This window comes from Columba livia, chromosome 2 (assembly GCF_036013475.1).
Source record: "Columba livia isolate bColLiv1 breed racing homer chromosome 2, bColLiv1.pat.W.v2, whole genome shotgun sequence".
Lineage (NCBI taxonomy): Eukaryota > Metazoa > Chordata > Aves > Columbiformes > Columbidae > Columba > Columba livia.
The window spans coordinates 145622523-145645117 of record NC_088603.1 but is presented as its reverse complement, the minus strand read 5'-3'; the positions used below and the strand labels follow the sequence as shown (position 1 = coordinate 145645117).

The following is a 22595-nucleotide window of genomic DNA, read 5'->3' as shown; positions in this document are numbered from 1 at the left end:
TCAGGATAAGTACCATTAAAAGCAGAATCATGCATATATACTTGACCTAGTACTTTTAAATGTTCTCATGTCTGGACATTTTTAATGCAAGACTCAGATTATACGCAAGATGAACATTAACCAAAGAGACCTTTTCCAATAAAAAGGGCTTTATTAGGTAGCCATCTGCTTCAGACCTTAAAACTACAATTTGGTTAAAAAAAATATTCTGAGAATAGTGCTTTATTATGCAAGACCTGAATTTTTATGGGTTTCTGAATCATATCATAAACACTAATAAAAATGAACAACCTAAACCACTTTTAGTAGGATTAGTTGCACACTTTCAATTATGAACTTTCTCTTGCTTAACATATCAGCAGTGTTTTCAGTTGTATTCCGAATGCAGAATCCTTGAGTACAGTTTGATGTAAAGAGAAGGGATCACACTTCCATCCTGATATGGAGTGGAGATTTTATTTCAGTATTTTAATAAAAATATTTTTATTCACAATAAGACTTGTATTTCAGAATATAATATCTTTATTTTACACTTATTTATACATTACCTCAAATTTACAGTCTTGACAGCATGAATACATACTAATGACAGCTATGCAATATAATAAAACATGGTTAACTGAATGAGCTGTATCATATCCATACACAGTTTGAAAGATGTGTTAGTGCCTCATGAAACATTCATGCAAATACTTTAAAACAAAAGCTGGAATAGGGATTTTAAATTTCACCTGATGTGCTAAGACCTTGAGACACATAAAAGAATAGTTTGATTTGTTTTGTTTTGTTTTGTTTTCCTAAGGAAGATATTCTGTTGAAAGGATATTATAAGAACATTCAAAAAAGTAATACAGCAATTGAGCCTTGACTAAACAAAGGCACTGCCTAACCACTACATATCCTACCTATTGAAAAGCAGTGTCAATCTGCCAGTTGAGATTTATTATGGAATATAAAAAAGAAAACACCTCTGAAGAGTTTGGTAATGTCCTCATGACATCCAACATCAGAATGTTGATTATGACCATCTGCCATCAAATACAGTAAGGATATTTATTCTATCAGGAAATAGTGTCAGAAAAACCAGCTGTGATAAAGATTTTGGGGAGATTCAGTCTTCTAAATGAAAATTCTAAGCCATAAAACTTTCTAAGTGAAATCTAAATTACAGAACTTAGGCCCACATTTCTTTTGTAAAAATGGCTAAAACCAGAAACATTTAGCAAGTCAGTATAGGGAAACAGCTCTAACTTTGGAAAGATGGTTTCTGTAAACAATGTTGTTACGGAATCCTTCACACCAGCAATAATGGTGGAAACCAGATGAAATTTTGCTGTAAGAGACATTATGTTCTTTTAGAAAAAGAAGATGGCAGTCAATGAAGTTATTCAATTGCATCAAAAAATCATACTTCTAACAAGGCACTACAGTGTCTCCTAGTAGCAGTTCTCTATATAAACATATATACCCCAACACATACATGTACAAACCATATGTAATAGATATATATTAAAAAAAAAAGGAATTTTATGTTACCACTGATATGTACAGAAGGAAATTTTTGTTACTCTGACAGGTCATACAACAGCTCTGAACGATTCAGGTGCCACCTAGTGCCCAGTTCTCATGTGTCAGTCCTTTTCATGAGGTGAAAACTGATTTTCTTTGTGCCCTTTTATGCTGCTATCTAATTACATGTTCATGATGCATCCCATAAATTCCAGCTTTAAACAAGTTGAATAGTTCAGCATACCAGAAGGACTCTACCTTCAAGGTTTAGACACAATTTCTGAAGAAGGCCTTGGCTAATAAGTTAGACACAAGGCATGGCTGATTAACCAGGAACATGTGTCTGTATCTTTAGACTATATACTAGTCAGTTCAGGTGACCTTTGCCAACAGGAAGCTGGAAGAGGTGTTGCATATTTTCTTCTTAAAACTAGACAGTCTGTAGTTTATAATAATTTAAGGCATAAATCTTTCAGATTAGCCCTTATAAAACTTTAAGAACCAATTCACTAATTATCAACAATAATAACAACAATAACAACAATAATAACAACAATAAGTGTCAATTTTTACATTTCTTCTTAAGTCTCTTTAAGAAGTCTCAATATTTTTCTGCAAACTGTGGTTTATTTCATTCTATTCTCTGCTTTCAGTATTCCTCTAATCTTGAATATAAAAACTGTACGTCTTCCTAATATTTGTGTTACACAGGAATTTGAATATGATAGTATATAAAATATATAAAAATAATTACATTTATTTGACAGATGCATCTGTTATTGTCTGTGAAATTTGTGTGGAAACACTGTCTATATGTTATCATACAACTTGTTTGTGCTATGACATCCTCCTTCGGTGGGTAAACTGCCTTTTCATGAGTTCAGTTAGCTTTTAATATCTTTTGTTTCTGCAGATTCTCCAGGTAGGGAAAGCCAGTGAAGAAAAATGAAACATTAATAAAGTACCTAGCATAAGACAAAATAAGGTTAGGCATTGAGGCAACAGTAGAATGAAAATAAATAATACTATGAGATATTTCTTACCATAACAATTCAGAAATTGAAGTTGAAATTCTTTTGTATAACTCTAAAAGGCATAGTAAGAAATAGATATTGCAGAAGGAATAGCAATACGGTGTAGGTTGTAGGGTTCTCTTTTATTTTAAATTGTCTTGGGCTCTGAAATAATCTTTGCCCTTTAATTATAACAGCCTCTTCTCAGCTGCCTAGAGAATACAGCTGTGCCAAAAAAAAAAAAAAGCGCTCAGAATCACTACAGTCTAAATGAAACAATCCTGTTATGACTCATATAGACATACCTACACAGACTTAGCACAGCAAGCAGGGTGCTTCTGTGTGGATTTCATCCACCTGGGAAGCTGAACAACTACCACATGTGGCAGATGCAGTGGTCAGGCTTTGGACTAGGGGTTGAATACATTCAGAACAGTGTGGATGGAGTAACCTCTGTGATATTGGCAACTCTACACCCAGTCCAAAACTTCAGGTAGTCTCCAATGGTCTTTCTCAGTCCATGCACTATGTGAAGTTACCTTTCAGGAATTTTTGGGGTTTAGCTGGTACCCTTAGCAGCTGTACAGGAATTCACTGCAGATAAAGCTTTAATTGAAGTCAAGTAGGATTTGATAAAGGCAGAAAAGTGTGGCTGGTGCTGTTAACCATACAGCTCTCCTAACTAATGGTTTGGTCTTTACCTCTTTGTCATTCCCTTTAGGTAACACTTTAGAAGAATGTCTGATGTGAAATGTCAGATTTAACTATATCTAGTGAAACTTATAGTCACCTTCCTACTGCTTTCATTTGATGCATAATTATGCTGTCATATGGTAAAATTAGTGGCTGCCATTGTCTTTCTGCATGAATTTTCAGCTCTCTAGTGTTGTTCTATGTCTTTGATTTAAATAGATATTCCAAGTGTTGTATTGCATGTGAAGGAAATGTATTACAAACCCTAAACCTTTTCTTGTGTTACGTTTGTCAAGCTCAGTGTATCAGTTACTATAGTACTACAATTATCACTTGTTTCCTTCATATGTCTTGAAGGGTTTTTTGCTGTACTTCTTGTTGCTATTGTTCTTTTGCTTGTAGAAGAATTATATTAATGCATTTCTAATGCACTTAATGCTGGAATGGATTTGTTCCTATAAAAATAACATATGACTTTAATGCTATAGATAGAAGCATCCTTGTGTTACTTGCAAAGAAGATGTGGTGATTGTTTCAATGTACTTAGAAACAAAATCAAACTTGGTATAAAGATCTACATTTAAAGTTCCCTCAGGCCGTTTTTTAAAGACTCCCTTATAATAATCAGTGGCTTTACTTCAGATAATCAAGTTCAAGGAGAAGAAAATAAATAGTTTATCTTGTTTTCCTTTAGGGAAAAAAAAAATCTTTCTCACGCTTCCTCTTACCTATATATTTATAGATAGATAAATACCAGAATATGACAGTCTCTTTTGATTGGCCTATATAAAATACAGAAAGGAAAAGAAAAACTGCAGAGAAGTTTTAATTGTTAGACAAACTATTATTTGTATTGCTGCTGTAAAAAAAATGGGAATTTCAGAAAGGTAACTCTTCTTTTTGCACTCGTATCTTGAGGTGAGATGTCTGGTGGAATCAAGGAATAACCATTTATGTTGTTGAATTACAACAAAGGAGAGACCTGGATTTGGGAGGAGAATATTTTTTTTGTTTAATCTCTGTTTTAATAAAACTGTATTTCTTATAGTAGATATTTCAAACCATTCATTTATAGTGTCTTTTTCTTTGCTCTCTGAACCATACATATTTGTGCAGTTAAATTGCCACTTAGACACTAAATTTTTCGTTTTCTTCCTTCAATGCATTGATATTGCATACTCTAATTTTTTCTTGTGGTTTCTCTCACTCTTTAAACTCAAGTGGGAAAGGTATGTATACAAATTTTTAAACATGCATGTAGGAAAACAATGGTATTTCTAGTTTATTATCTTAGTCCCTTTTAGATCTAAATCTAGACCATGCTCACTCATATATTCAGAGCAATGTGAATGGGTACAGAAAAGAAAAATAAGTTAAATACACATTTTGAGAAAAAAAGCAAAGTACATGAGGTAGAGACTATGCATCTAAGTTACTTTTTTAGTTTACAATACCTTTAAAAAACTATATGCAACAAAAATAAACCATTACAAGATTTGATATAGTGAAATTTTGGACAACTGAATTTCACCCTACTTCATACTGTTACAAATGAGTCATCTTGCCTAATATTTGGGACCCTCAGAATATACAGCACTCATCATATCCACACACATACTACTAGGACCCCTTCTGAAATTGGTCTTGAGACTCCAATATCAAAGCATTCTCACTTGTCAATATGACAAGCTACATATGCATTGCTTTTGAAAGGGATATCTGTGTACAGCTGTGTTCTAGTATTTCCAGTTTCACCAAGCTTTGTGCCAAAAGACAACTGGAGTGACCCCTTGAATGGTGTATACCCTGGACCATACTCAGCTTTGTCTGGCAGAGGAATTACTGCTTGGAAGAGCAGACATGAATGAACAAGAAGTTTATAACCAGTTCCGTGCAGTAATAGAGGGAGGTATCCAAACTAGCCATGTAGGGATACCAGAAGTATTAAATCTAAAAAATAATAGATGAAACACATGTTAACCTCTCTTGGGATATTTCATAGGTTTTAAACTGTGTGAGTACTCACGAAGATACACATTTGATATTAACAGTGTTTCTCATCTTAGGTTGGGAAAAATGGGATTATAATAACTTGTAATAGATATGAGCAAAAACTGTGATAAAGATCTGGATCAACCTTCTGAAAAAAAGCCAAAATTACTTATGTTCCTAAGTTTCCAATATCAGATTTGGTGTGTGAAGAACATTAATCTTCAGCAGAGAAAATACAAATAGTTTCCACTGAGCTGAATGCAATGCAATTATATGGAAAATGCATTTTTTACTGGAATATTTTCAAATAATTGTTCTGCATATTTGGACATAAAAATATAAATTTCATGCTCAAACAGTTTAGAGAGGAGAAATGATACTCTTGGTTTTATACAGAACATAAAAAAAAAAAAATCCTGATTTAAAATCTGAATAAAAAGAAAGTAAATTGGAAATTTCTGAATCTGGTTATGAGTTGTTTCTGCTTGAGTGAATGCTGAGAGTCTCTCCTAGTCTTGTTTTTAAAAATATTGTCACAAAGAAGTTATATTAAATGTGATTTAATTGAATAGCTTATTAATTAGTATTTTTAAGTGGCTGAATTTCTGTTAATTAAACTCTTTAAAGGAGTATGTCCATTCCTGTTAAGCAGAACTCTACGAGGCATGTTTTACCTGCAGTCTTTAAGCAGAATTTCTATTAAGGAAATAGAAACTTATTGAAAAGCATTGAAGGGCATTGTGATGTTGGTGTTTTATCACCATGTTAAAAAAAAAAAAAAAAAACCACAAATAAGTTTATATGTACCATGCTTACAGGTGGAATATTGATTTGAAAAAGCATTTTGGTTTTGCATTGGTGAACAATGCATATAATTTCAGAGATAACTGACAATTAAATCTAGGACAAAGAAAATTCTTATTTGGAGAGAGATTGAAGCAATTGTGATAGCTTGCTCTAAAAAGCAGATGAGCAACACTACACAATAAAAATGTAAAAATAAGAATGGTATAAAAATCATTTATGTATATTTTCAGAGTATATGAACAAGGAGAAGTTCAACCAAATTATAATGTGGCAAATTTAAGAGGAAATACTTTTCCATGCTCCATATCATTACTGAATATCAGAATGTTACTGAAGTCAAGAATCTGTGCAGATATGAACAAAAATTACAATCTAGTCTGGCAATTCCCATGTTTCCTGGCAAATGACAATCTCAAGGTAACTATCCACAGCTTTAAATGGCAGGGAACTGATAGCACAGTTTTAAAAAAGATGCTACCTATCAAAGAGGACTCATGCAGTTACTTGGTGAATTACACCCTCCCCCTTAAATAATACACTTGTATGTGTTAAAAATGAAAGTACTTACAGAAGAAACTAATATCTTTTAAATTGTATTATTTATTTTCTAATTCATTATCTAGAATCAGGAACAAAATGAGTTGAAGGGTTAGAGGTAGTAACACAATCAGTAGCCACTTTCATGATATTAAAAAGTTAATGCAAAATGCCAAGTATCCTTTTTAAATGAGTAATTTAACACTGCAATGGGAAAACAAGTTTTATTTTCAGAAGGTGGGTGATTTTTAATTAGTGCTTTAAAATACAACATAGTTTCATAAGAATATGTTTCCTTCTGTGGGTAGTTCTTGATGAGACAGCAGTAAGAGTAAAGCAAGCAATTTTAGGCAGTGACTATTAAAGGCATTGTTAATCACTATATTCTTCATTTTATAGGACAGGGAATCTTTTCATGACCTTTTACAAAGCTCTAAGAAATACTGGCCTCTGAAAGATTTCATCTTCTTGGAGAAGACAAAAATAACACCACTGTGAACAGACAGAGTTTTCAAGTTACTATAATATGATTCATAAGATAATCAGAAACCACAGGATGATATTCTTACCTCTATTTTGACATGCTATAATGATACATAATAACTAGAGTGGCCTTGAACCCTTTTAAAGCATTTACAAGAAATCCCTTTGAACAAATATGCAGGAGTCAACTGTAGCATTGCCTTCTTTCTAAGCCTTGCAAGCAGATTTAAGGACAGAGAGGTTTTGTTGGAGGACAGAAGACTTTGCTCTATAAAGCATTAGTAAGAATATCAACCATTTAGGTGAGCTTTGACGTGATTAAGAGGAGGCAGGCTATCTTCTTCTGTGTTATGTCTTTCTGCAAAGCAATGAAAGTCAAAGACAGTTCCACATTTTTTTTTTTTTTTTTTTTATGTAAAAGAAAGAAAACAATAGCAGCAATGACATTGGCAAATAATCTGCAAATTAAACTTTCACATCAAAACATGATTGATACAGAAATTCTTGCATGTGAACACACTGTTAGCATATATTTTACATATAGCCTCTATATGTGTAGACATCTACAACATATATATATGACTCTACAGGATTCCTCCCTTTAATAATTGTTACATAGTTTTGTTTCACAGCTGGTATCAGAAATCTAATAACAAATCCTTGATAATTTTTGGCATAGAAATTTCACAGTGTAACGTACCTTGAACCATACTGCTTTTTTTGATAACCATTTATACCTTTTTCTTTAATTGAAACATTGTAACAGTTCAAATTGGTTTTTTTATACTGTATTTAAATATCTTAATAGCTATATATATGAGCGTGACTGTGTGCATACACTCATGAACACATCGGGGATACAGAAGAATAAGTTAATTGCATGGAACTCAGGAAAAGAAATGAAAGCAATACATATATACCTTTCTGTTCTTTCATCTTGTTTCTTTACTTTGTAGATTAGGGAAATTTGCTATGAGTACCAGTACAGGTTTGCCTCTTTCCTGTTAGCATTAGACTGGTGAGTATACTTGGTATGAGCTTTGAAGAGCTCCAGATGATATTATGAAACCTCTTTTGCTTACATTGTACAAAATCTATCTTTTTATGTCCATTAACTAAAAGACTTCAGTAGTAAATGACGGGAAATTTTGTAATCAAGCTGTTTATGATCAGTCAAAAGGGTACACAGTCGGAGTGTGAGTACTGCCTAGTAAAAGTGAGCTTTACTTAATGTCCTCATGAATCAAACAGCTGAGCTGCAACTTACTTTGGATTTTCAATGGTTTAAAGCTCTGTATTAGAGTAGAAGTAACGCAGATCTATGGTATTTCATATGTTTAAATTAACCAGTCCTTTGCTCAGAACTCAGTTACCCACAGTGTCTCATAACTTTTTCCCCATTATCTAAAATCTATTAAATCATTCAACATATTCCTGATCAGGCTCAGACATATGTTTGTCCTGGTGTCCTGTCTTGAGTATTTTATTTGTTCTTCTAATTTTTTATTGTTTTGAATCTGATGCTCTTTTATGTCTGTGTTACAGTTTTATTTATTGTTTTGCATTTTTATGAATTAAAAGCCAGAAATATATCAAGTTCCTTTGTTTCCTCTTCCTATGCAATGAGTTCTTTGCTGTCAATTAAAAAAAAAAAAATAAATCTAAAGCTATATATCTATAGCTGGAGTTTAAGGAAAAACTTGTGCTCATTTTCATATAATATTCTACCTTTCGATATGTGGGTATGTAAGTAGATACTTAATAGATTAAGTCAGTAATGGCTTTTCAGTGTTGGGTGTTGTATAATAGTTGTGGAAACACACTATCTGCCCAAAGTTGCTACAAATTTGCTGTTCTATATTCTTCATCAAACTACAATATTGATTTATAAAAACATTATAAGTAATAAAAATATGTCTTCTCCAGAATTACAGAGTAGTTCCTGTGGCAATCCAGGAGTTCCACCAAAGGGTATCTTGTATGGTACAAGATTTGATGTTGGTGACAAAATCCGATACAGCTGTGTAACTGGGTATATTTTGGATGGCCACCCTCAGCTTACTTGCATAGCTAACTCTGTGAATACGGCATCGTGGGATTTCCCCGTTCCTATCTGTAGAGGTAAGAGAAATGTTATAGTAATGTTCTTGAATATATATATTTATTAGTATGAACAACTTTAAATCTCTGGTTTAATTATTGTCTTTCAGACTATGATTAAAGAAAATAATATTTTTGAACACGTATCTCAGCATATGCACCTCCTAATTTTTAAGTCAATATCCTGATAAAATGACATTTCTCATTTATTTTAAAATATATTTAATGAAATAAGAACTAGAAACCTAGTAATAAGTAGGGCATAAATTTCTGTATTCAAAATAATCACAGGTATGGGAATGTAGTTTTGGGATCCATTAATACTTCCTAAGGACTGATTTTTGTCAAATATTAACTTGGATATGCAATGAAAAGAAGTTCAAAACTATCAAAAAAATTGAGTTAGAGGGACTTCCACTCATTCACAGTTAGATTTAATATCTTAAGATTTCTATATGGGATATGCCTTGTATTCTAACAAATATTGTAGGTCAAATCCCTTTCCCTTGCTCTCATTAGAAATACAGCAGAGAATCCTGTTTTATAGGCAAATCTTAATTTCTGAGACTAATCAAGAGAAACAATGTTTCAAAATAATGAAAGTAATTAAGATGATGAAATTGAGAAAATATCACTACTATACACAACCAAATGCAATATAGTATTTTGATGAAACACTGTTATGTCAGGCAAGCTTGAGATCCTCTTCTGGATTCACAGCTTAACTTTACAGAATGTAACATTTATATTTGTCTAAAGAATGTTATATGTTCTTGCAGGGGCTACAAAAACATTCCATCTGAAATTAGCATTCTGATTCAGAAAAATAAAAATTCAGTTGGGCTAAAACCTGGTTAACCAGTACCACGAAAAAGTATTTATATATGGGAAATGTGTATCATTGGAAATACCATTCTATTGTTTCCTATACTTGGCTTAGAACTATTTAATACGTTTATCCATGATCTTAAAGAAAACAAAAAGTTATTACTAATAATACTGTTTTCTAGTAAACTAATTTTTAACTCCCAAACCTTCCCCTCCTACTTCTCAGAAAAAATGCTGGCTAATAACGAAGAAGATACACAATCAAGGCATAAATCCAAATTTTGTTTGTGGAGGTGATGATAAAAAAAGATTTCACGAGAATATGTGAACTTGCAAAAACTTACATTTGTAAGAAAGTAAAAGGCTAAGGGACTTCACTGTGAATCGTTCAAATTCTTGATCTGCAAATTTTGAAATTCATGGGCACTAAAAATTGTACTCTTAAATGAGGAATGTGAGAGACTTGAACTAGATGCTTCCACTTGCCCATCAGTCATCACAGTCACAGTGTTACACACTTTTTCTTTTGATACAGCATTTTTCAGCAGAACTTTTGAGATTTTGTGAATGTGAAAATACACAGTGTTAATCTGAATTTAAATAAGTTCCCAAAGTAGTCCTGTAGTTAAACATAACTCCAGTGTGTAAAGAGAAGACTATCACATAAGAATATGAAAAACATATTACTTTTTATTCATGATTAGAGAGGTCATTATCTGAATAGTGTTACTCTCTAGGGTGAAACAGAGTTGAAAAATTGGAAAGGATTCAGAAAAAGAGGAAACAAGTTCTGTTAGGTTTCAAAATTGTCGTTTTGTCTAGAGACTTAAGGAACTCAAGCTTTTCAGTGTATGCGAAAGAGGGCAAAGAGTTGGCTTGATTTACTGCAGAAACTCATGTAGAAGGAAAATATTTTCTGAAGAAGACAGTTCTCTAATTGATAGCAGTGAAGAATCTAGGGGACAAAAGCTTGACAAATAAAAAAATAATTTTTAAAAAAGATACACATTTTAACAGTGGTGGTTATTAACTACTGAAGCAACCTAGGAACGTGACAGTTTCTTGACTTGACATCGAGCATAATGGTTTAAAGGCTTAACACGCCAAATTACTGTTAAGGTACTTTTGATCTATGTTCAATAAAAAAAAAACAAACCCACAAACAAACAAAACAAAACAAAACAAAAACAACAAAAAAACTAATTTTTTTTCAATAGTTCCTTCCCTGACTCTATGTTTGATATCAGAAACCTCTAACTCTACATTTAATGCAGAGACCTTTGTGGTTCCATTCTAATGAATGTGTCCTAATTTTGTCTGATACAATTATTCAACACAGAATTCTGCAGGAGGTTGCTAAAGGTGATTACTCACTAAGGAGCTTTTTATCTCTTTCTTTCCTTTTGCTATGGAGACTCTCTTTGATTAAACAGTCATTTTTAAAGAGTTCTTCTGATAAATGTCTTATTGTTCTCTACCAATGGTCATTGCATTTAAACAGAGAATCCTGAGACAAACAAGTGGTGTATAATTTTGAGAGTATATGTGCAATAATTTTTCTCAACACTGAACAAGCTGACTACCGATTTTTGGAAGATGGCCAGGTCTCTTCCAGACAAGCATATACTAGTTATAAATTTTAATGTAATTAGTTGGACTGAGGAAATACAGTGTATTTCAATGCCATCATATAGGAAATGTCACTGTCTGATTTGTTAGAAAAAAGCCTCAAGAATAGAACAAAAACAATTTTGGGGTTTTTTTTGTTTGTTTCTTTGTTTTTACCTATGGGAAATAAATTGAGCAAAGCTCTGAACTTACAGCATGCTTAGATCTCAGTGGAGTTAAGCTCATAGATTTCTTTAGATCATCAATGTGTAAATGCCATTGTCATCTGCCTCTTGTAAATCAGAAAAAAAAATAAATCAGGGAGTAGGGTTTTTTTAGATAATACCTTTCACATTGCCTTCACTTTGAATGAAGAGATTAGGAGGGGGTCATGCATGAGTTTTAGCAATGTAATTCTTACAGACTGATGTCTCAATGAGGGGAATTTCACTGGAATCAACAACGCTTTGTATTGCCACAGGCATCCATACATGACACCTGATTACATGCTTATGGTTTAAATGTTGTACGTAACACTGTTATTTGTATTTTTTTTTAAGTTATACATTTTTGGGCTAAATTTTGTTCATGAGGAAAAGAGTTATTGTTCCAAATGACTTCCTTTTTCTTCACTGATCTCCATAGGATTGTATTGCAAAATCAGCGCACATACCTAACAATCACTTTATTTTATATCCTGTTTCTCAGTGAACATAGTTTGAATGCACAAAGCTTTTCACCTGTCATTTGTATGTTCTGATATTTATTAGCATACTGTAATTTTTATTAGATTTACTAGAAGTGCAAAATACTTTAATTAAAAGAAAACTAAATTGGATTTATTGTGCTGTGGTCAATTATACTGTGCTCAACCCGTGACTAGTTTTTAAAACAAAGTCTTCTTCCATGACAAATTAATTTTGATAAGGTTATATTCAACAGTGAAACAAGACAGCAGCTTTATCATATAACCTTTTCCTGAGATAATGTTGCAGCTTGCAGTTTCTCTATAGTGCAGCAAGCTAGGAATATATTGAGGCCAATAAATAAGGTTACATTTCTATATAATGTTGTTCTATAAACATTATAATAATTAGACACTTTCATAATCAAGAAAATATTCTGACTACTATATTTTTGCAGCTTTTCCTATTCCAGGGTAAAATGGATGTTGTAAGAAGCTTTATTCTTAAACTATTTTTTTGTTTTTAGAATTCAGAAATTTCAAAAACAAAATATAGTTTTATTTGTATTCCTAGAAGTTCTATTAAAATATTTTCACTGTTGCCCGTACATATAGCTACAAAATATTTGTCACTATAAAACTTCTGTTCATAGTTTTAAGAACTGGCTTGTTTTTCCTCTTGTTTGAATTGACGTGCATTTTGGTCAGACAAGTTCACAGCCCACTGATTATGTGTACTTTTTTACATGGGAAAAAAGCATTTCTGTTTTTTATTGTTGATGTGGGAGGATATTGAGTTATTTTCCCATATTGTACAATGACAGGTAAAAGACTAATGAAGCTGGTACTAAATTCCAAGTTTGGGAGTTCTGTAATTCCCCTGCAACATATATACACATATAAAAATATGTTTGTTTCTACCTATCTGTACAGATGTAGGCTTAATTTTGTAGGACTGTTGTTCAAAGCCCCATACAGCCTGGCCTTGATGTCTGCCCAGGGCTGGGGCACCCACAGCTTCTCTGGGCAACCTGTTCCAGTACCTTACCGCCCTCGCAGTAAAGAGTTTATTCCTTATATCTGATGTAAACCTGCCCTCTTTCAGTTTAAAACCATTAGCCCTTGCCTTATCATTACACACTCTTCTAAAATGTCATTCTCCAGCTTTCTTGTAGGTCGCTTTTAGGTACTAGAAGGCTGCTATAAGGTCAGGTCAGAGCCTTCTCTTCTCCAGACTGAACAACCACAACTCTCTCGGCCTTTCTTCATAGGAGAAGTGCTCCAGCCCTCTGATCATCTTTGTGGTCCTCCTCTGGATCCGTGTCCATCTTGTGTTGAGGGCTCCAGAGCTGAATGTGGTACTCCAGGTGGAATCTCACAGGAGTGGAGCAGAGGGGCACAATCACCTTTCTTGACATGCTGGTCAGGTTTCTTTTTATGCAGCACAGGATACAGTTGGCTTTCTGGGCTGCAAGAGCACATTGCTGGGTCACATTGAGCTTCTCATCAACAAACAACCAATTCCTCCTTCTTCAGTGGATTTATTCCAGATAAACCAGATCAAGAGTATTATAACCTCATATTCTAAAAAGTGATCTCACAGTCTCAAATTTGAATATTTAAAATTCAGCTCACTACTGGAGAAGAAAATTTGTTAACTGCAAGTTACTAGTACAGTTCTGTGACTATCCACATTTCAACTACATGAGGCAAGTTTTAGGTCAGGTAAAAGAGAGAGCATTCACATATGAAATAAAAGTACACCTAAGAGTCTTGTAGACCCTCCAGTACACTTTCTTGATGGGGTATATCTGTTTATATACAGCCTATAATAAGAGGAAATTTTGAAAAAAATGAATTAAGCTTCTCATAACTACCAAGAAGTATTAATATAAAAATGTAAGCATTTCGCAGACAGATAAATTTTGTTGCAGGTAGGTAAATGATTTTATGGCAGCATGGCAAATAAAATAGAACTCAGTAACATAAGCACTAAATAAGCTGACTCTGCCTTTGTGTCTTTATTGTGAGTAGGGCTTTATAGGCTGTGGAGAGAACAAAGCAGGAGATTATGTACAGCACTTGATGTCATGCAGTGCATTAACTAGCAGAACTGACAATATACACAGAGGAAAATAAAGTGCACTAAACTTAAAAGCAGGAATAAATTACATCTCATGAGGAATGAGCAGTTTTCTGTCTGAAGCCAGTTCTTACATACAAAGAGCTGTTAACTGCTTATTCTTGGGAGAAGCCCCAGTATAGCTGTGTGAGACTGTATTAAAGGCACGTTAGATTATTTAAAGGAAGGTAAAAAGAAAATCAACAAAAATATTTTGTAGAATTATGTATTTGTATATAAGGTATGAAAATTACTTGACACTAAATAATGTGCAATTCTTCAGAGATTGTTCCACGGATCCTTTTTGGGACATTATAAATCAGTGGCTTATAATGGCCAAAATTTCTGATTGGTACATTAAAACATGTAAATGGTCTGCAAATGGCAATGATGCTTCCCTAAAATTAGAGAAGTTAAATAACATTGTGGGGAGGGGTGGGGGGTAGGTCAGGGAGGGAATGATAAGAAAAGTCTACTATTTTATTGAAATAGAAGCAAATATAAAAAATGTGTTTTCCAGTAGAACACTGTGTGCTTTCAAGTAGGGCCCAGAAGCCCTGCAAAATAATACCTTAAACTGAATATTCCTTTGGTCAGTTGGGGTCCCAGCTGTGTCCCCTCCAAATTTTTTGTGCAACCTCAGCCTCCTCGCTGGTGGGGTGGTGTGAGAAGCAGAAAAGACCTGGACTCTGTGTAAGCAGTGCTCAGCAATAATTAAAACATCCCTGTATTATCAACACTGTTTCCAGCACAAATCACATCATAGCCCCATATTACCTACTGTGAAGAAAATAAACTCTGACCCATCCAAAACCAGCATAGACAGCATTGTCTGTCTTGTGAGTTGGATTTCAGATCTGTAGTCTGTTTTTAAACAGATAATATTTAAAGTTGTCCATTGATGAAAGAGTGTGAAGATGGTTCAGTTGTGTTAAAAAAATTAATGCCAAAGCAGTGTTTTGCCACATGTGTACAAAAAATGTCATTTTATTTAAGGTGGTCAAGAAAGGCCCAACAACACAGACTTAATCTCTTACAGAACTGACTCTAATCAACATATAGGTAAGAGATCTGCTTTTAAACTCATTTGTCTTCTGTGATGGCCTTCTGAGTTCTGTGCAGCATGAAACCTTTGACAGTAGAACTGTACAAATTTAGCACATAAAATATATTTCAGATTTCAGTAAATCAGTGGAGCTGGCCTTATTTCACCAAAACAGAGCAGTTTATGGGCAAAGGTTGTCTTTGCTTGTCTACATCATAAATTTGATTCTGGGTTTTTCTGAGACTGTCTGGGAAGAGGTAAAAACTTTAACTGGGAGAATTTTGGATCACTAGTTGCTTCATCAGTTTAATCTTCCTAATCTCAATACTCTTAACACTGGCTGGTATTTGACACTTCAGAGAAAGAAACTTCCCACTGTCCAGTTATGTATTAATTCTTTCAATCATACAGTTCTATCTTATCTTTTATTTTAAATCTTTGATGTTATGTTAAAATATTTTATACTTTGCATTTTTCTATACATTTTTTGCCATATTGTTGTAAGTATGAATATTTTAAATTTCTGTATATATGTCTTAGAACTTTTAAATACTCTATAATGCATAATGGAAAAAAAAAAAAAGTTTGTTTTTGAGGCCTGTTATTTTCCAGTTTTCTCATCTTGACTAAACCAGGAGAAAAAAAAGAGCATTCTGGTTCAATATCAATACTTCATACAAAGTAATCAAGTTGAAAAGAAAACAATTTTAAGCTAGGAGCCATGGGAAACGGACAATTTGACCCATATTAAAGTTAGGTAGAAGTGGACAGGGGTCAAAAGCAAATGGTGCAGAGTAATAGGAATATGGGAGAATTCAGAAATGATAAAACAGGGTGAAGGGACACCTGGCTATCTGCCTCAAGTCAGCCTGGGACACATGCAGGAAGAGCTGCAGCTCCATGTGCAGTCACAGAACAGTGACGTTGTTGGAGTAACTGAGACATGATGGGATAGCTCACATGACTGCAGTGTGGTAAAGGATGGATACAAACTCCTCAGGAGAGACAGCCAGAGAAGATGGTGTGGTGACCACTGTGTGGAGGAGCATCTTGGATGTATGGGTCTGCCATTGGGGATGCAGAATGGCTGGTTGAGAGCTTCTGGATCAGGATCAGGAAATAATAGAACAATCAGAAAAGTCACATTGGGAGTTTGTTGCACACCACTAGATAAGGGTGAGAAAACACATGAAGTGTTCTTTAAACAGCTCGAGGAAGTCTCAGATTCACAGATTGTAGTTCTGACAGAACTTTATCCTTCCTGATATATGTTGAAAAGGTAGTATGGCAGGATGCAAACAGTAAAGATTTCAGGTGATCTTAAAGAATTCATACCCCTGTTTCACAGAAAGATTTATTCCCAGTAGGTATTTGTCCAGATAGTCCTTTAAAAACCTTCCCATTTTCCAAAGACTGTGGTTTCCATTGTTTTATTTTTAACATAATTAGAAAGAGTTTTCATCATTTATTTGACATTGATTATTTTTGTCTAACTTTAAGCATGCTTTCTTCACTCTATTCTGCTCTTTGAGGTGCTGGTGTGTCCAGTTGTTCACCTAGTTTGTCTATGAGGATTATTTCAATTATTTTTCCACTTTTAAACCAATGTTCTGAGGCTTAAACAACATTTTTAACAAACAACGTTTTCCTGATTTGTTTTGTTTTATTTTGTCAGAATAAATTAATTGTTGAATTCCAGATAGGTGGGCAAGGTTTTTATCTTTCTGTATTGCCCATGTTATCATGGATTATTATTGCCCTACAGTAAATGGTGATACCGTGGAACGAAACACTTGTGGTAAGGCACAAGTAAACAGTCTCCAGGAGCTGTAGACAAATCTGGCCAAATTCCCAGAATGATATTTTATTTACTGCTATCTATAAATCTCCAGGCTGGTGAAAAATACAGTGCCAGATTCCAGTTCTCTTAACTATATGAAGTAAAAAGCAAGGTACATACATTAATGGAAATAATGTTATGGCTTAACTCTTCATTTACTCCTACTTCATTTAATAAAAATACTGATAAAAATGTTTGGATATTCAGTCCTCCCTCATTTTCGGGCATCAGTTAAAAATGCTGGGACATTGCTTATTTCATGTAAAACTGGAAGTATAACAAAAACAAAATTCTATATATTTGTTCATCTGAACAGGACTAGAAAAAGCAGAGATTTATGAATAACAGTAATGTTAATAATGTCATAAATGAACTATTTTGGGAATACTCTCATTGGGTATGACAGTTCAAAGGGCTTCTTGTACTTATCCAAGTCATGTGGACAATATCCATACACCAAGGATTTTATAAAGTGTCCAGTTTCTATCATTACTAAGAACACCAAAAACTGAGGAACTGATACTCACTGCACTAAGATTTGTCACTTATAAATAGTACAGCAAATGGATTAAGAGCACTGCTTCATTGAAGGGAAAAAGAAAAAGAATGAACAGCATGATAATAGCTAGTTGCTCCCAATGCTCAAGGTACAATAATGACAGTTCTCTTTTCTCATCTCCTAATGATGCAACTGCTAGGATAGTTAGAATCATTGAATGTCCTGAGTTGGAAGGGACCCAAAAGGATCATCAAGTCCCACTCCTATCCCTGCATATGACAGCCCCACAGTTCACACCATGTGTCTGAGGACATTGTCCAGTCTCTTCTTGACTACTGACAGACTTTGAGCCATGACACCTCCCTGGGGAGACTGTTCCAGTGCTCCACCACCCACTGGGTGAAGAATTTTTTCTTAATGTCTAGCCTAAACCTCCCTGACACTTTGAAAATTATACTACTGTATTACAGTTAAACATTGTAGTGTGTATGTGTATGAGTTTAGGTACCTGAAAAGTTTAATTAAGCAGTTTCCTTGGACAGACCTTGATTTTAATATCTATTTTTACAGTATCAAAGAGCTAAGAAGAAACTAAGAATATATATTTGAAATATCTTGGAGTCTAAGAACTGTGTCTGGAATGTATTTTTTAATGAAACCTTTTCCACATTTTCATGCTTTCATTTTTCTTTTTAAGGAAGGCGATATTAAAAACCTTGAATACGGAACTTTTTTTTTTCCTTCTTAGTTCCTAGAACTAAAAAAACGCCATTATTTGGACTCATTGGATAAGTGCTGTGTAATGTATTTGAATACTAGAAATATCGCTACGGCTTTTTTAGAATATAATTTCCATATTTTAGATCATCTGTTGAAGCATGCAACATTGTTTTTAGAGGTTTGGAGTTTTCAGCAGGAGTCAGGCTATTTGATGACTATGTTGCTTAGCAGGCTGTGGTTTACTGATTCTTACAGTATTTTCTAATTGTTAAAAACAGTGGTACCATATGCCTAACATGGTATCTGATTTTCCCTCTGAATTGTGATTCTCCTTAGAGCATGCATATAACTACGTAAGGGAATATTCATGTTTATGAACAAGCTTCCTGCTGATTTCTTTCAGCTTTGACTGTTAACACTTTTTGTATGATTGTTCATCAAACATATTTTTTAAAAATACTTAAGCTACTAGGACATTATTAAAATGTGAAAGCCTGCAGCATAGATACCAGTTAAAAACAGCTTGAAATTCCCGTATAACACAGATGTTGGAATAGGAAGGAGAGATAGATAACTCAGAAGAACTTATTTTTCTTTGTCTCAGTGTATTGACAGAGTATTTGGAGCAGAGATTTACCTTTCTGATTTATCCTGCAAGAAACTTTTTCTGCTAAAACATAGGTACTGTAAAGCCTCACTGTCTGTGCCCAATTGTGACCTGGGGTTGTCCTCCAGGTAAGTCAAAATCAGCTCTGGGTACCAGACAGGTAGGTGGGAGGGAAGACAGCTTCTATTGAGCAGATGTGTTGATTTGAATTAGAATTTTTTAGAGACCAAATAAAGAGCCAGGGAAGTTATATGGTGGCTCGTTTGGCATAATAACTCCTTCTGGAAAGCTGTACAGAAGCCATATTCAAGAATAAGGACAGGGAATAGAGTGATGTGGATTAAACAATTTAATAGTGCTAGATCAAAATAAAATAAATTTAAAATGTAGATAAGTGGTGGCAGTACTTCTAAACCTGTAAAGGGTACATGAAGTGCAAAAGACAGGGAACCTGGATGTTGAAAAAATGCTGCACTGCTAAATGAAAATTCTTCCAATGAATTTAATGGTGATAGTAACATGCAAAAAGTAACTGGGGAAGAAAGCAAGGCTAAGGATTCTAAGGATGATACTACAACCGAGATACTATATTATAAGAGGGAAAATCTTTTATAACAGTATAAGAATTTAGGAAAGTGAAGACTTTATCTACTAAGGCCACTACCTTGACTTCCCTCTTGGTATTAATCTGAATTAATTTTATATGTTGGATCCATAGTCACTTTTTCCAACCTGCCTTTTTACAGAACTCTTAAGATGAATCTGGAAAAGCAAATGTAAATTCAGGATGAAATGCCTCTGCATACAAATCTGTCTTTCAGAACTGTAGTTTTTAGGCATTTATTTTAATAAATTTTCTGCCTCTCATGACTCTGGAGGTATCCACAAGAAGTGTAAAAACATTGCTTTAAGTATCATAAGCTAACGTTGCATTACAAACAGTATTTCTTCAACAGTACAAGCTAATTCTTAGATTCCAGATGGGATTTCTGATTTTAGACAATGAGTGAAATTATTTTGCATTTTTTTCAAGCTCTGTTTATTGGTAAAACTACAGGTTAATCTGGTTTTGTAGTATCCTTTTTAGTTTGCGGTAACACATTGGTTTTTATGTGGCTTGTTTCTCCATTATGAACACATTCTGTTCACCACCTAGAGTCTTAGACATATTTCTTGGCCTAAGGTTCATATGTGCATAGAAGAGCCAGACAAAAAGAGTGATGTATCCAGAAGTGCTGAACATGACACTGCATGTTAATTGTTTGTTTTGTGCTATTGCATATAGATTTATAACCATCCTAATTTCAGTTATTTTTGGATTAAATTTGTTTATGTCTCATGTCTACCCTGCTATTTGCAAGACTACCTGCTGTTTTGAACAAGGATGCTATAATGATCTTGCTATTAGCCAAATAATTTTCCCTCAGACATACATTCCACACTGCATAGTATCTGCCTTATGCCAGCACTATGGAGATTGTTTACAGACGTTAGTGATTTTATAGCCCTCTAGTCCCAGAATAAATTAATGTATAATCTGCACGTTGTTGGCTCAGGAGCTGGCAGACTTGATAGACTCTGCAGCACTTCAGCCACTTCCTGGCTAGGCTGGCACACAGAAAGTCCAGTTGAGATTTTCTAAATGTGCACAAATAATTATACTGAAAGCTCCTTTTCCTGTCATCCCCAGTATTTCACTCTTCAAATCTTCTAAAGATCAGTCTTCCTTCTTAATCTTTGTACCAACATTTGCATAACAGTCTGAAAGATCTATGGTCCACATAAGGAAGCTGCTAGTGAAGAGCTTTGCCATCAATATTTACATACATTATGAACAACAGCTTGAAACACATCCGAAATTGCTGGAACACTAACAGAATATGTTTATTTCTGGACAGTGTTCAGATATCTCTGTTAGATAAGAGCTTTAAATTAGTGGATTAATATCACACACATATATAGAAAAATACGTAAAAAATGAAGGTATAAATAGCAGCATTAAAAATAAACAAACAAACAAACACACAAACTTCCTTAAGTTAATGATGCCTGTCATATAACTTGTAAATAGAGGAAAGAAAATGGGATTCTGGAACAAAAATATATTTTTCTTTTGAGTGCTGCTCTCTCTCTCCCCCAGCCCATCATCTATTTATTTAGGGAACCCCGTATACAAACTGTACATGTCTGACTATAACGTTTGTCATAGCTACCTCCAAACATTTTGTGTTGTTAAACTATCATTTCAGCTTCACATGAAAACCTAAGGCAAACCAAAATAACAAATGAAAATAAATGAACTGATTGAGTTACAGGCACTTCTAGCACATAGGTAAGGAGTGAACACATAATTTTCAAGGTCTTGTTACAGCTCCCCCAAAGGCTGCAAATCTTGATGTAATTTATTTTGTAACATTATAGATAAAAAATTCAGAAACAATCGACAGCATTTAATGTGAATAAATATTTGACAAGCAAATTAGAACTGTGCAAACTGAAGCCTTTTGTAGCATCTGGAAATGAGGAGCACATGGACAGTTTTTCAGAGCTGGCTATTGAGGATGAGTATGAAAATCCACCTAAGAGTAAGACTGAAGTACAGGCTGCTCCAGAGAAAGCAAGGAACTCAAGACAGTCCTGTCTTAAGGTATAGTCTCCAGGCAACCATTTGCAAGTGCCTGAGGAGCTGGTATGTCCTGTAATTCAGGACTCAACTCCACTGACAGCAATTCTGTGTTCACTGTGTATGATGGGGTGTTTTTCATGCATTAAGTAAGTCTAACATTTTGTACATGCATATTTGTATATTTCTTATACTAAATATGCAGACAAATGCATAAAAAATAAAAGTATTCTCACCGAGTTTTTGTACAAAAATAAATACTGCATTATTTGTGTAGATTGGCTTTACACCGCATGTGAGATGGCTGTTATATTGTTTTCCTTTTCTTTATGAAATGTGTCCTGTGTACTTCTCTGGCAATATAAGTGTGGTATTAAGTGAAGAGTTGTGCTTAAAAACCTGAAATGAGTTGTGGCTAGACAATTAGGAAATCTACCATTATTTGATCACCTGGTCCCGAGAGAATTATATTGAGCACAGTGATAGGGTTTCCATGGAAACAACAACCTTATTAAAACCTCCAAGAAGTTCTGACTTTCTCCAGCTCCTCTCCCATCTCGCCTCTCTTTTATCTAGTTTGTATTGTGCATAAGTGTTTCATTTCAAATGATGCAATAAATGGGAGAATTTCATCCCCTCATTAAATAGAATGTATTGCTTTCCATGATAAACTGAAATTCTGTGGACTGAATGTTCTGTCCTTGTGCTGCAGCCTTAATTTTAAGCAGTTTTACTTTAAGGATAATATGACTATTCATTTACAAGTTAGGCATATTATTTGTGAGCTAAGAAGATTTAAGCTACATGTGGGGGACACCTTCTCAAATAATGTGAGCAATTAAGCCAAAATAGATTACTTAGAAAGGCTGTGGAATCTCCATTAT

The 22595-nt window shown here is 34.1% G+C and overlaps 1 protein-coding gene across 6 annotated transcripts in view; it reads left to right on the top strand.

The window, feature by feature from the left end:
- The window catches only part of CSMD3 (CUB and Sushi multiple domains 3), a 631749-nt gene that overhangs the window by 149396 nt on the left and 459758 nt on the right, over window positions 1–22595 (top strand). For 3 of the 6 annotated variants that reach the window (XM_065054280.1, XM_065054284.1, XM_065054282.1), the window contains exons 4-5: window positions 8961–9155; window positions 15374–15439. In XM_065054280.1, the coding sequence (XP_064910352.1) occupies window positions 8961–9155; window positions 15374–15439 (261 nt within the window). The remainder of the gene's footprint in view (window positions 1–8960; window positions 9156–15373; window positions 15440–22595) is intronic. The other 3 variants (XM_065054281.1, XM_065054285.1, XM_065054283.1) reach the window with 1 other exon arrangement.